General features: G+C 46.6%; 1 protein-coding gene across 1 annotated transcript; it reads right to left on the reverse strand.

Annotated features, from left to right (window-relative positions):
- Nucleotides 1–3082: 3082 nt before the first annotated feature.
- MED1 (mediator complex subunit 1) lies at nt 3083–13362 on the reverse strand. The gene is made up of 16 exons (XM_010079853.1): nt 13276–13362; nt 12951–13029; nt 12441–12495; nt 12181–12313; nt 11381–11409; nt 10929–11000; nt 10743–10817; nt 10312–10385; nt 9839–9928; nt 9219–9330; nt 8795–8919; nt 8464–8582; nt 7649–7850; nt 7378–7473; nt 7165–7270; nt 3083–6332 (listed from the first exon to the last, which is right to left on the reverse strand). Exons 1-16 carry the CDS (start codon nt 13360–13362, stop codon nt 3083–3085), a joined length of 4704 nt encoding a protein of 1567 aa, XP_010078155.1.
- Nucleotides 13363–13988: the final 626 nt, after the last annotated feature.

The following is a 13988-nucleotide window of genomic DNA, read 5'->3' on the forward strand; positions in this document are numbered from 1 at the left end:
GCTGGGGGAGGGGGGGGATCCCCGCTGCTTCCCCACCCCCCCTCGCTGCCAGAGAGCCGAGACCGCCTCGTACCAAAGAGGTTTATTCGCAGGTGAATAAACACGATCGTGGCGATATTTCCCCCAAAGGCGGGGGTCCGCGCTACCCCCCCCATGACGTCATGGGGCCGGGGTGACGTAGATAGAAAAACACCAAAAAAAAGCACATTTCCCATTTCCCGCCGGGTATTCACATCACGGCCCCCCCCGGACAGAACCATCTTCTTTTAATCTCCGCGTCCGCTTCCCCACCTGAGATTAAAAGGTTTGGCTTTTATTTCTCTTTACACTTTTTTTTTTTTTAAATCTTTCCAATACTGAAAGATGTAAAATAAATTGTTCGAGAATAAGCAAAAATATTTTAAAAATAAAACATTTGTCAGAGACCGAGCGCTGACGGGTCAAACGTCTGCGCAGCCGCGGGGCTCATCGCGGCGAGGGGAGCGTCTCTCTCACATGATTTCAATCACGCGACGGGGAAGGGGCGAAAACAGGGAGAAAAGCTTTAAACTGAGATTTCCTTCCCTGGGTTTCCACAGGCGACGGCGATGTCCGCCTTCCGGAGGAGGAATTTAGGATATCGGACTTTGGTCTTGGGTGAGCGGAGGAGAGGTGCAGCTCTTTCCTTTAAAAACACTTTTTTTGTGTGTTAATTATGAAGCTGAATGATATTTCCTTCCAAATTTTACTGCGTTTCACACCGGTTAAACACGACTTTGATGAATGATGAGTCCAGCAAACCGTCCTGTGAAATCCCCAGCCTTGATTCGACTCGAAGAGCGTTTCTTTCGGAAGGCTCTCGATGCCTTTGCACAACCCTGACCGGATCAAAGGGCTTTTGTGAAACCAAACTACTTTAAAATCCCACAAGGGCAGCACAGAACAACCTGATGGAGTCAGCCCAGGCACCGCTTCCCAGACGCAGCCGCTGCAGCAGGGTCTCAAGATAAATTAATCCAGTGTCGCCGTGTTCCTGTCATCCTCTCCAGAGCCACCCCGCAGCCACCCGACGCCGATGCTGCGCAAGATAACGGCGTCTGCTCCAGGTTCAGACTTTATTTACTCTTTTCCCATCGTCTCGGCACGTGAAGGTGGCAGCGCTGGTGAGGGGGAAGCGAAGCGGAGCACGAGGAGCAAAGGATGAGCAGTGGAAAAGAGAGAGCTCTCCCCAGCCTGGGGGACTTGGGAGAAATTCTGGCTCCTGCATTCAGGAATTAAACCAAAGGCAAAAGAGGTGAAAAATCCCTACAAGGGACTGGACAGTTGCCACCCTGCTGAAAACACAGCGGCCTTGGGACGAGCCAGAGAAGGAACAGCTCACCCGGGGGATCCCAGGACTGGGAATCTCTGTGCTTTAAAATAAACTTAAATCCTTGACATCCTTCCAGACTGCAACCCCAAACGCAATGTGTAATCTCATTCCCACGAGGGAAATCCTGGCTATCCTTCCAGACTGCAACCCCAAACACAATGTTTAATCTCATTCCCACGAGGGAAATCCTGGCCTCCAGGAATCAATAGCAACATCCAGCGGGAGCGGGATTCTGCTCAGTACATAATTCCGAAGGAGATGTGTTCACAGAACTCCTGATTTCCCACATTCCTCTTCAGTGAATCAGATTTTAAAAATAAAACACTCTCCTGAGTCTCTCTTCCTTTCAGGGACCACAAGATAAGACCACAGAGGATGCCTGAGTCATGCTCCTAATTCCAGCCAAAAGGGGGAAAATCCATCTTTTAAGGAAATCGCTGGTTCTGCCGCCACTCTTCTGCCGATGAACCAGTTAGGGGCTGGTTTTCCAGCAGTGTCAGAGCTGGGACACGGCTGGCTCACTGCAGGCTAACAGAAGGGAACGCTTGGGTACATTACCAGAGCTACTGTCTGGGAAGTGTGCTGCAAGTTAAAAGAAAAGAAAAAAAAAAGGCAAAAACACAAATGAAACCCTGGAGGGCTCAGGAACAGCAGCAGACTGCAAAAACAAGGGCTGGATTTTAGCTGGGAGCTCACAGGAGCTGTTCTGGCACCATCAGTGGACGTATTCGTAGTGGATAAATCCAGCGTGGCTCTGAAGAGTCTGCAGGACGGGGACATGTGCGGCCGACAGTCCGTCGTGTCACAAACGCAGCAGCAGGGGGTTCTGGGGAAGCTCCGTTTGCTGGGCTGACGAGGAAGCAGCGCTCAGGTGGAGCGAGCGAGTTCCTTTCCAGTTTGGATTTGCTCCAAGGCACACCAGAGCTTCACCGACGCTACAGCCGCTGCACGTGCGCAGCGCTGCCCAAAGCCCTGGGTCCCTCTGGGCTCTGCATCACACAATTACAACAGGGATGGCGTGAAAACACACAGCGTTCGGATACGGACATAAATAAATAGCTAAAATGAAAGGGAAGTCAAACGTAAGACAGCAATCCTTCATCCCTGTGACCTGGACTAAAATCCTGCCATCCAGCGGGACACAGTGCCTGATTCTGCAGAGCAGCTCCTGTCAGAGGAAGACGAAGTTGCTCAGCACCGCACTGAATCAGGCATTGAATGAAGAAATGCTACAAAAATAAAATAAATTAAAAAATTTTTTTTCCTTCCAATCACCTTTTTAAAAAGAATAAAACCCAACCCTAAAACATGCCCTAAAATAATTAGTTTCAAACTCCTATAAACAAAAGCAACTGAACGGGAAGAGGGTCAGAGGCACTCCCAGCACAGCCGGCGTTTGTGTTTGCACCGCTTCGGGGCTGCTCCCACGCTTACACACATCCTCAGCTTCACACCCATCAACGCTAATGGGGCAATTAATACTTCGAAATGAAGAATGAGTGTAAGTGTCCGCGGGAGGAAGGCCACAGTCAGGAACCTGGCTTGCCGAATGAGCTGCTGGCACTCACACTTCCTGTTCAGACTTTGGAGATCCTTGGAAATACTTTTTTCCTCTTCAAATGCATCCCGTAACAATCAGCGCGGCAGGATTGCAATGAGCGGTTCCTTCCTTTCCATCTGTAGAACCCACAGGTCCTGTGTACAGCTTATCTTTTAAAGATACTATGAAAATCAGTTGCCAATGAGAGCAACATCCATGAGATCGTCGTCTTCTTCCCCAATCAAAAACTCAGGGCTAGCCCGGGAGGGTCGCTCAGCCGAAAGGATAGCGCTGCTCGTCATGGAGAGGGACTGGTCAGCCGAAATCGGGGACTTCGACCAGCTCTCCGGCTTCATGCTGTGAGATTTCTTCTTGTCTCTGTCTTTATCCCGATCCCGATCTCTGTCCCGGTCTTTGTCTTTCACTTTTTTCTTCTCTTTTTTGTGCTTCTTGTGTTTTTCTGAGCTGTACTCGGGCAAAGGCCTGATGCCATCGTCGGAGCTGGGGCTGTTCTGGTAGGATTTCTCCGCGATGGAAGAGCCCGACTCGCTCTCGCTGTCTATGTTTTGGGGAGTGTATGCTGGTGACTTGCTGTGGCTGGGAGAGCAGCGCTCGTGTTTTGGAGTCGATCCACTGATGAGAGGGGACCCGTAGCTTTTGGAAGAAGCCATCTGAGGCCTCAGGCTGTCCCCACCTCCTTCCCCAGGTTTCTGCAGAGTTACTTTGGCTTTAATGCTAGGGGAACCACCATCGTGTTTGCTGATGATAATTTTGGCCACTCCAGTGCTTCCAACGTTTTTGGAATCTGAATTCTTCTTGGAAGAGTCAACAGATCCTCCAGAAACAGACACCTTAGATTTCTCTTTGTCACTCTTCTCACGTTTGCCCTGGAACTCAGCTCCAGACATGTTGTGTTTGGAGGACATCGTATGGCTTGAGGAATTGGAACTTGGCCCCATCTGTCCATCCATCGGGTCATCTCCACCAGGCCCGCTAGTGACAACCCCGTGTTTCAGCTTGTCTATGACGGCAGTCAGAGATGGCTTCTTGTTTCTGCTTGGAGACTTGCCCTTGGAACTTCCATGCTGGTTCTGAGACGAAGACATGGAAGACCCACTAGATGAAAAGGAAGATGAAGATGCCGTCGAAGAATTTGATGAAGGAGGAGGTTTCTGTGACATGGATCCAGAAGAACCCATTCCTGAAGACGATTTCATACTTGAGCCTGATCCGGTCCCAGACATATGGGAGCCTCCAGAACCTGAACTGATAGGTGACTTTGCTTTAGATGATGGGGGAGTGCCTGGAACAGGTTTCATGGGAGAAGCAAGCTTCTCAGAACCTCCCGAGGGTCTAGAATGAGATGGAGAGATGTTTGGTTTACTCATGGAAGGGTTCATAAGCGACGATGGCTTTCCTTGAGGTTTCATCTTGGTACTTCCAGAACCACTGCTGAGGCCGTGCTTGGTGATGGGGGAGGATCCGGGCTTTCCCACCGACTGAGCCGAGCTCTTGGACTGACCTGAACTTGAGCCGCCTTGGCCCGAGTAGAGGCTGCTGCTCATCTTGGAGCCAGAAGACCCTTCTGATTTGCTGCTTTTAATTTTGCCTGAGGTTGAAGAGGAGGAAGAAGAGGAGGAGGAAGAAGAATGGCTATGATGGCTTTTGCTGCTGGAGGAGGTGACAGAGCCACTACTGGTATACTGGCCGTGTGAAGATGGTTTGCCAACAGTCACTGTTCCTTTTGGGATCTGAATGGTTATTTTTGGAATAGGAGGAGTAGCTACACCAGGAGGAGTCTGAGATCTGCCTGAACTCCCAGGAGATTTGGACCCACCTGTGCTTGCTGGTGGCGTGAAAGGCCTGTTTGAGGAACTGTGAGATGGAGATTTCCCATCTGTCTCCTGCTTCTTCCGCTTTGGGAGTTTCTCTTTACTTTTACCATCACTGGATGGCGTCCGGCTGCGCTTCCCTGCCTTCCCGTCTATCCCAGGACCTGCCATGTTACCTCCAGAACCATTGCCTTCCTTTACCCGTTTCTGAGTTTTTTCTTTTCCTATATCTCCTGTGTTCAGTAAAGGGCTCTGACCTCCACTGTGATGCTCCATGATGTCAGAGGACCCCAGAGCTTTGTTTGCTGCTGCAATAATACTAAAATCTACTGTATCGGACTGATTGCTCCCCTTAAATTTATTTTCCCCCCCATCAGCCCCCAAGACTTGCACCCCCAAAGTAGTCAGAGCCTGGGACGCATAGCCCTTGAAATCATCATTGTCTCCGCTCTGACTGCTCTCATCAAAGTACTCCTCCCCAAAGCCACTTTGACTCTGACTGTTCAGCAAGTCAGGATTGAAATCTACTCCATCTGGAAAAAAATGGTTTGAGGAATCGCTGTTGGGGCTCACAGCAGCGTCTGCTATCAGGTCTGCTGGGTCTGTGTACGGGTTCTCGCTATTGTTGGTCTGAAAAACATCTGGGTCAAAGAGGGCACTTTGTGAATGTCCTGAACTAGAAGAGTCTCTGACTGGAGTACCAATGGGCGGACAGTCCTCATTACTGGTGGGCAGCTTGGAAGCCTCCTCTGCTATATCCGAAAGGATATCAGTAACATCGGCTCCAATGCTGTCCGAACTCGAAAGTCGAACCATTCTCTGAATACTGGGCTGCGAGTGAGGTATAGGCTGCGGGTATGTAGTAGGAGGAGTGCTGCATTGGCTGGGTGCTGGAGTAATATGGGGGGTGTCCAGGGTATCTGCGGTCATGTTGACATCAAAAATGGGATTCTGGGAGTCTACGTCCATTGAGAAGAGCTCCCTCTGGAAATCATCCTCAGTCTGATGCTTGGGCTTGTCGGCCGGCATGCGGGATTTTTTTTTCTTTTGCTTATTCCCCCCAGGGCCCATTTCCATTCTGGGGGAGCCAGAGGAAGAGTTCTGCCTTTCGAGAGGGCTGCTCCCATACAGAGTGGAGAAATCCTGAGGGGGATTCTCTTTAAGAAGGTTCATGAGCATGGGGTGGTTCTTGGTGTTGCTTGCTGGTGAGGATACTGGTGGCGGTGTGTGGTGGGGAGGGGTTGGACTTGAGCCAATGGCAGACCCCACATTCCCTGTGATCTGCAACAAGCTAGTGAGAATAGGGTTCTGAGACACTTTGCTGAAGTCCTCCCCATGGCCCACCGAGTCATGCCTCTCTTTCATGCTTAAGCTCATGTTAAACAAAGTGGTGATGGGCCCCCCAGGAAAAGTGTTTGTCGGGGTAGTGGTACCACTCATTGGGTTGCTGCCTGTGGTCATGCCATACCCGGGGCTGCTGGCTGGGGGAAGATTTTTCTTCACCATGTCTTCTACTGTCTCTGCAATGAGGGACAAGGCTGGTGTGTCTGCTTGAATCGTTTCTGCTTTTCTACGAATTGCTCTCATGGTGACAGGAATGGACATGCACCTGCAAGACACAAGACAAAGGGTTTAGCCGGCATTTTGCTGCCCTACAGCAATGTTCACTGAGGTGTTTTAACGACTTCATCCGACATGAAGTGAGCAGTAAGGCTCTTGGGCACAAGAGAGCAACACTGTAAATGCCCTACTGTTCTGCTTGTATTTACACATCCCATCATGCTTGTCTAGCCATGAGACAACCGTGCCTTTATGCATTACCCTGCAATCAGAAAGGTAGAATTAATCAACCAATTAACTCTAATAACTCATAGCTGACAGACCACGATCTTGTACTTAAAGCACAGGATGCAATCTGGGTTGTTATTCTGATTCTGCCAGAAAACACCTTTGTCTAAGCTCAGTAAACTGAATTCCCTGCAGCCCCGTAAAAGTGAATGACAACGCCCCATTCTACTCAAGGATGACAAGCCTATAATGTTCCGAAAGGAAAAATAGCTCTTCTCACTGAAGAGGTCTGCGTCATGCACTGTTATTATTCTGCTGTACTCTGAATGGTGGCTGGGCTGGAGGAACCTTGATAAAAGGTCTGTGTAAACGACAAATGGCAGGGGAGCTCTTCGTCATTTTACAAGACATCGAAAGGAACCAGCTACAGGAGAAGGCATAAAGAGGCACCTCAGACACGCACCCAAAAATACGCAGCTATGGTTCAACACCTTGAGTGGAATTTTCAATAAGGCTCCAAGTTTTCCTCCCTTCCAAACTACCACTACCAAAACTCACCCACAGACAGAACGGCTCCAAAACCGCATGAGACAGACACAGAGTTCATCTATATGATTTGGAGCGTGTGGCGGCACAAAAAAAATCCAGCTTACCTTTGAACAACTTTGGCAATGAAATCATCTGTACAGATAAGAGCATCGGACAGCCCTTTGTACAGCTTACAGTTCACATGAGTCGAGTCTTGCACATCCATCACCACTACAAGAGAGAAAGTATTTGGAAGAGATCAAAATCCTGATCACAGTGGAAGAAAACCCTGCCTGTCTTCTCATAAACCCACTCATGCTTTTACCGAGGCCACTTACCACACACCAGGGAGTCATTCACGGGATGCTGAAAGGACACGCTAAAACAGGAGTCGGAGAGAGGACAAACTTCAAACTGCAGGATCCCCGGAGAATCTGAAAGACATGGGAACTGTTAGATTAGGGAATACAGCAGCTCAATACAGAAGAAGAAAAAAAAAAAAAAAGAGAAAGAAAGAAAGAAAGAAAGAAAGAAAGAAAGAAAGAAAGAAAGGAGAGAAGCAGCATAGACCTCATTTCTTATTCCTACACCTGGGAATGCAGTACCCACCTTCTTTTAAAACCGTTCGCTTGACACAGCTGCCAATCAGCGTGTTGTACGCCACCTGATGTCTGATCAAATTGAGGATGAGAGGAACCCGTCCAGGGTGCTGGAAGGCGATTTTACTAATCAGAGTTCCTTGAAGGCTTCTTCCATCTGGGAGAGGAGCATCTTTGTTCAGAAAGTAACAGTGCTGCTGTCCTGGAAGAGCCTGACAAACAATTTCTGCTTTACTCCAACTACGGCTGGGTACAAAGCAATAACAGACATCTAGGAAGAAAACAGCAAGCCCCAGATCCAAGTGATGCCCAGCCACCTTTCTGTCTGAAAATTACAAAAAATGAAGACACCTTCCTTCCAATCTGAACAAGCAAAACACAATTTCAGCTCCCCAGAACTAAAACAGTTTCATACAGTATAGTATCCCTTCAGAGGAAAGAGAAATCCTCTGACGTTAACAGGAGATCTGTCACTGATTAATTTAAGAACTAGGATTTCTCCCAAAGCGATGCGATTCGTTCAGCCACACATCACGGTGGAGATGAGGTGGTGGATCTCATCAAGGAGAGACAGAATCTGGGAAGGCTCAGAATCCTAACCCTAACCCTGCAGCTGCACCTCAACAGCAATGGATTTTTCACAACAAATTTTCCTAATTACTGTGGTCATGTCTGTATCCGCATTCTAATGCTTGGATACCTATTGGCTGTAAATAAATGCTGTACCAACTCCCTTTATCCTACTTGAAAGAGACCTGAAACAGATGAGAAGCCCCAAACTGCTCATCTACAAGCATAACGCCCTGGTTACAACAACACACTTACTGCGTAGAAGCGCATATTGTGGTTTAAAGGCAGTGGATCAGCCTCCTTGGATAATTCAAACTGTGTGATCAACTCGTACAAGGGTACAAACGTTGGTGGTGTGTCGAACAGTGGAATACCTGAGGGAACAAGATAGCACAGAACGATAGCACCCGGGAGCCAGAAAGAGATGGTGGGCCAGGGAAGGCGTTCGCGTCTAGGAAAGGAAACCTATCCAGGTTTTACTGCAAACGGAGCACAAAACCTTCAGCAATTTTTCTGGCACACGTTAAAAATCAGCAGCGGTTTATTGATAAAAACCTAGGGAGTGTCTGACAGATCTGCAACCCACCTGTGCAGCTCTGAAGTTTCTGAATCAAAGCTCGAGACACTGGAATGGGACGTGGGAATTTCAGGAAGAAACAAGCTGGTAAATCCACACTGTTGGCACTGGTGATTGACGAGAAAGACGGAGTTCTGAAACATTGAGTCAATACAAGATCTTGTTAGATGCAGGGCATGACTGGCTTCTGTTGGGCGCGCCAGACATCCCATTTACTGTTTGCTCAAACACATTGTTATACCGTCTTAAAAATGGAGACACTCCCCAAAAGCATGTCATATGCTCGAAATACATATTTCTTGGCTTAAAGACAGCACTCAAGTGCTTCATATGATGCCATGACATCCTGCAGTCGTCTCCCCACTCTGACCTCAGCAGAGGACTGGATGCTGAGTTTGCAGCTACCCAAGGCAGCAGACCGTCCTTCGCTTACCCTTTGCTGTCGACGGGATGGGAGCCCATGATCAGCGGCGCAATGGGAAGTTTGTACATGGCCATGGTTCCCTCGACCGTTACGGACACATTCATACCCAAAGACCGAGGAACTGCAGGAGGAAGCAAGAAAGGAAAAACAACAACATAAGCTGATGAAAAACCCCCCAATGCAAGCTTTATGGATTAAAAATCGCTATGGTGGAAGAATCTTATTTCCTCCACAAGGCAACTTTCAGCGTTCACCTTTATCACTAAATGGACTACAGCCAAACTAGTTACACTACCGAACACTCTGTTTCTCTCTTGCAAGGTAGACCAATTGCGTAATTCTTAAAAGGTATTCCAAATATATTTGCAAGTCTGTAGCATGCTCTTCAGAAAGCAAAATAAATAATGATCTTGGACTATTTCACCCTCTTCTTTCCTGAGACCAGCCTCAATTTTAACTGGTGCTTGGTTTTGTCATTTTAGCAAGAGGCAGAGGTCCGTGTACATGCATAAAAAATAATCTTCCAGTAAAATGGCAGAGACGCAAGTATTCCCACACAGCAGAGGGGAATACTGTGGGAATTCTGCTTTCTTCTCTCCTTCAAGCAGCAGCTCCTAAAGCTGACCTACCATTGTTCTCGTGCAAAACAACGGGGGCTCCAGTGCCGTCTTCAAATAAATCATAGGGCGAGACGTAATACTTGAGATTCATCAGAAGACCTGGGGGAGAGAAGCTTTTGAACAGGCATCCCAACGATACAAGTTAACCCAGTCATTATGAACCCCTGTAACCACAGAGTACTTGCACTGTAACACAGCACACGCTGTGCAGAGCTGCGAGTGCATCCTGAGTTGTTCTCTGCTGTTAAAGACACATACATGGCCATCTGCCATAAAATTACTGGGTGTGGCTTTGTAAAGAAAAGCTGGCTTTCTGGATCGCGTGGGACTTACAAATACTCGACCAGCTTGTCCCTCTTTCAATTTGATTAGCATTTTCCATTACTGCCATCACTTAATGTGAAATTAACATCCACAAATGCGACTCTGAACAAAGTAATTTTTATTCTTTTTTTTAAGTTTTAAGTGTTAATCAAAGATACCTAAGCTCCTGGGGGTGAGATAGCCAACACTGCCATGGAGGATCTTGTCGAGGGGATTTGCATTGGTGGCCTGCCTGCAAGAGAGGCAATCACATGTCTGTAACACGCCAGAGTCATACGTGAAGCCAAAATTAATGTGCTGACGGCAGTCTAAGATTTTAGCTCAATAGACACCCTTCTTGGTCACACAGAGGTAGCGATCTTAAACTTCACACTGGTACAGGCAAAACAAAAACTACTTGACTCTCTACAGCATGGATGGTTTATCCACTGTATCTCCAGCAGCGAAAGATGGTGAAATGTTTCTCAATTTTTTACTGTAAAACACATTATCACTAATCCACCTAGTTACAACTTCAGAATCAGCCGATATGATGCAGCATTTTTAAGAAAAAACAAACCCACAACAAAACCCAACAAACCATACGTACCAATACATCCCTGCCATTTTTGAGAGATCCAGCTCCAAGGACTGCAGAGCTAGGTACATTTTAGTTTTAAGTTTGCTGAGAAAAAAAAAAAAAAAAAAAAGGAAACACACAATGAACATTTAAGCACAGAACTAAAGGCTTCTACATTTATTTAATTTCATATATGTGGATGTATTCTCGACTTACTTGTCTCCTGGCAGCTTATACAGGTTCACAAGCCCTCTTAGATGCTTTGAAAACTCGTCAAAATTTTTCTCTCTGAAAGGAAGAGGGAGAAAAAGTTAACATGTATTTAAATTTGTAACAGAGGAGGTTTTGTTCTGAAAAGCTATATTAATACAGACACTAAGTCACTTAAGAAAAGACTTTTTTGTCACATGAAACATAAAAACATGCTCTTTAAGTGATCTGCCTTTAATGATTCTGATGAACGTTGTGCTGTGGCTTCCAAGATGCCATGCACAGCTGTCAGAATCAGAAGTATCTGAACCAAGCCAGACAATCCCCTGGGGAAGCAGAGAGAACTTGTAGGGAAGGAACAGTTATGAAACATTTTGAGTTTCAAGACCTAAAATGGCATCAGATCAATACTGCAAAGAGAAACCTGTCAGAAAATGCAACAAACTCGTCTTGCTCACCTCAGATGTTGCACCAATTCTGGACAACTCTGAAAAGGAAAGAACATACAACGATATCAATGTCGAATGCAGCAATTTCAGTCTTTGTGCAGCACAGCAGCTGTAAAATATTAGGACAGTAACATTTCTGAGAATCAGCTTCTCATGAGAAGCAACATAATGCTCACAATCACACATCGCTATGGTTCTAGTTCTGCTCGTCAATCCCCTCTGAGAGAAATTCAAGCAATACTATTTCCTCTTAAATTACTAATCCAAAATAAATTTTTAAAATTGCGAAGCCTTAGGTTGAAAACCCATTATTTTATTAAGAGACATTAAAAATGGTCTGTTTTCAGAAGAGTGGCTAGGCTACGAAAATAGCGAGTTCAAATCTCATACGTGTGCAGAAGGGAAGGAAAGACATTTCTCTTCAGCATTCCACATTTTAGTACTTTCCATTCACAGCTCTAAGTTTTATAAGATTAATTTCCCTATCCTCCCTCTAGAAATAAAATTCTCAGAAATGCAGCAGTCACTGCCTCACATAATTTTGACAGTTACAAAACCACTCAGAGAAAAAAAGAGACCATCAGTAAAGCGGTCCTTGCACACACACACTCCATCAACCAGATTCCCCTGCAAGAACAGGTTATTCCACGGAGGCTTTTGCTTTCCATCAGAACAAGCAGCCCAGGTGTGACGCCAGGTCTAGCGGAACATTCAATAGAACCCATTTCCTCTGCTCAAACAAAAGGCAGCCAAAAAGGCAGCTGGAAAAACACAAAGGCATTACCCTCAGCTTTGTCAGTCGTACATACCACAGGGTTTTCTCCGTGGTGAGCCACCTTGACGTCACACAGCAGTCCCGTAGGATCTAACTGGACTTCCACATAGAACATGTCTGAGGTGATGTAACATTCGGTGCCATTCGCACTAAGGTGAGATCCAAGGCTTACATACAAAACAAAACAGAAATTGCGATGAGACGCACACAAGAAACGATCCAACCAGCAGCGAGATTATGATGCGTACAGATAAACGGGAAATGCCTTTGCCAGAAAACAAAGAGCAGACCTACCCGTTTTGTCGAGCTATGGACTCCAAGCGATCAGTCATGGCAGGCAGAGAAGATACTAGATGGAAGGGGTAAAAAACAAGGCTTGATGAAATGATTCAACATTTCCCCAGGAATAAGACATCAGCATTAAAACCAATCTCTGCTAGTTACGCCCTCCCATGTCTGCTCACACCTTCACGTGTGCAACTCTACACGTGACCTGTATCCAAAATACAGGCAGAACAATTTACATGGAGAAAACCAAATTATCTCAGAACTGCAAAGAGAGGATGGATTTTATTATGCAAGTGGAGTTGAGGTACAGGCATTTACAACAGAACTAACACAGGCAATCTTGACTGGTACTGACTAGCACTGCGATAAGTCTGCTTACGTAAACGTGAGCCCACATGCATGAGGAACACAGTGAAATGTGTGAACAACAACTTTGACTGACTTTATGATTTGGAGTATTTCCACAGCATATCACTGTTAAGCAGTTTGTAAAGCACGTGCACAGAATGTACCAACCTTTTAACGCCTTCTGCAAAGTCTCCAAACAGCTCACCAGATGTTGGTGCCCCCCAGAGTTCATCACAACTCGTTTTTCCTTAGTTGGAAAAAAGAAGAAAAACATCCCTTTTGTGTATCACTCAGTACGAAGGAACTATCGCAGCTTTTGTTCACATCGCTCCCTCCCCTGCAAGCACTGGCACGCCTCAACCACACCGTCTCAGGAGGAAATCAAGGCTTGAACAAAAGGTAAAATGCTCTGAAGAGATCTAACAAACCAACAACAAAACCATTACTAAAGAAATTTCAGAAACTCTCCTGCTCAGATCCCAATAATTCTCACCATAACTTGACGGACTAACTTCATGGTTTCTGTCCAAGGTCTGTTTTGGTTGTACTTTGCGTGCAGTCTTTCTAAGAGGGTACTCATCTTATTCAGTTTCTCCGTTTCTGTAAGACAAGGGAGTATTCAGAAAAGAGAGTGAGAGAATATATGAAGTTTTACAAATAAAACAGCTTGGCAGTTGTGATGAAAATACTTTCTGCTTTTAAGCTAAATGGGATTTCAAAAAACTTATCTGGTGATTTGGGTTTGTCAAAAAACCCCAGCAGACATCACTGCCAAAACAAACGCTGTCACCAGCGGCAGCAGGTCCAGGGCAAACACACGTCAGTGACGTCTTAACCTTCCCGGCACGCAACCCTGAAACTGCCACATCTCCAGGCTTTGTTCTCATTATCGATGCACATGCACAGACCTAGCGCTGACCCCACCAAATCCAGGTGTAAGAAATCAGTAAATGTTCACTGGACGTTTTCAGACACTTTCTTCCTCTCAGCTATGTCACCATCACAGAAAGTGGAGGTTTGAAGGCACCTCCGGAGGTCCCAGCCCCCTGCCCAAGCAGGACCACCTGGAGCAGGCTGTCCAGGGCCGTGTCCGGACGGCTTTTCACCCTCTCCAAGGATGGAGCTTCCCCCCCCTCCCTGGGCACCCTGTGCTGGGGTCCCCTCAGATGAAACAGCGTTTCCTGAAGCTCAGGCAGAGCCCGAGTT

This window comes from Pterocles gutturalis, unplaced genomic scaffold (assembly GCF_000699245.1).
Source record: "Pterocles gutturalis isolate BGI_N339 unplaced genomic scaffold, ASM69924v1 scaffold30829, whole genome shotgun sequence".
Lineage (NCBI taxonomy): Eukaryota > Metazoa > Chordata > Aves > Pterocliformes > Pteroclidae > Pterocles > Pterocles gutturalis.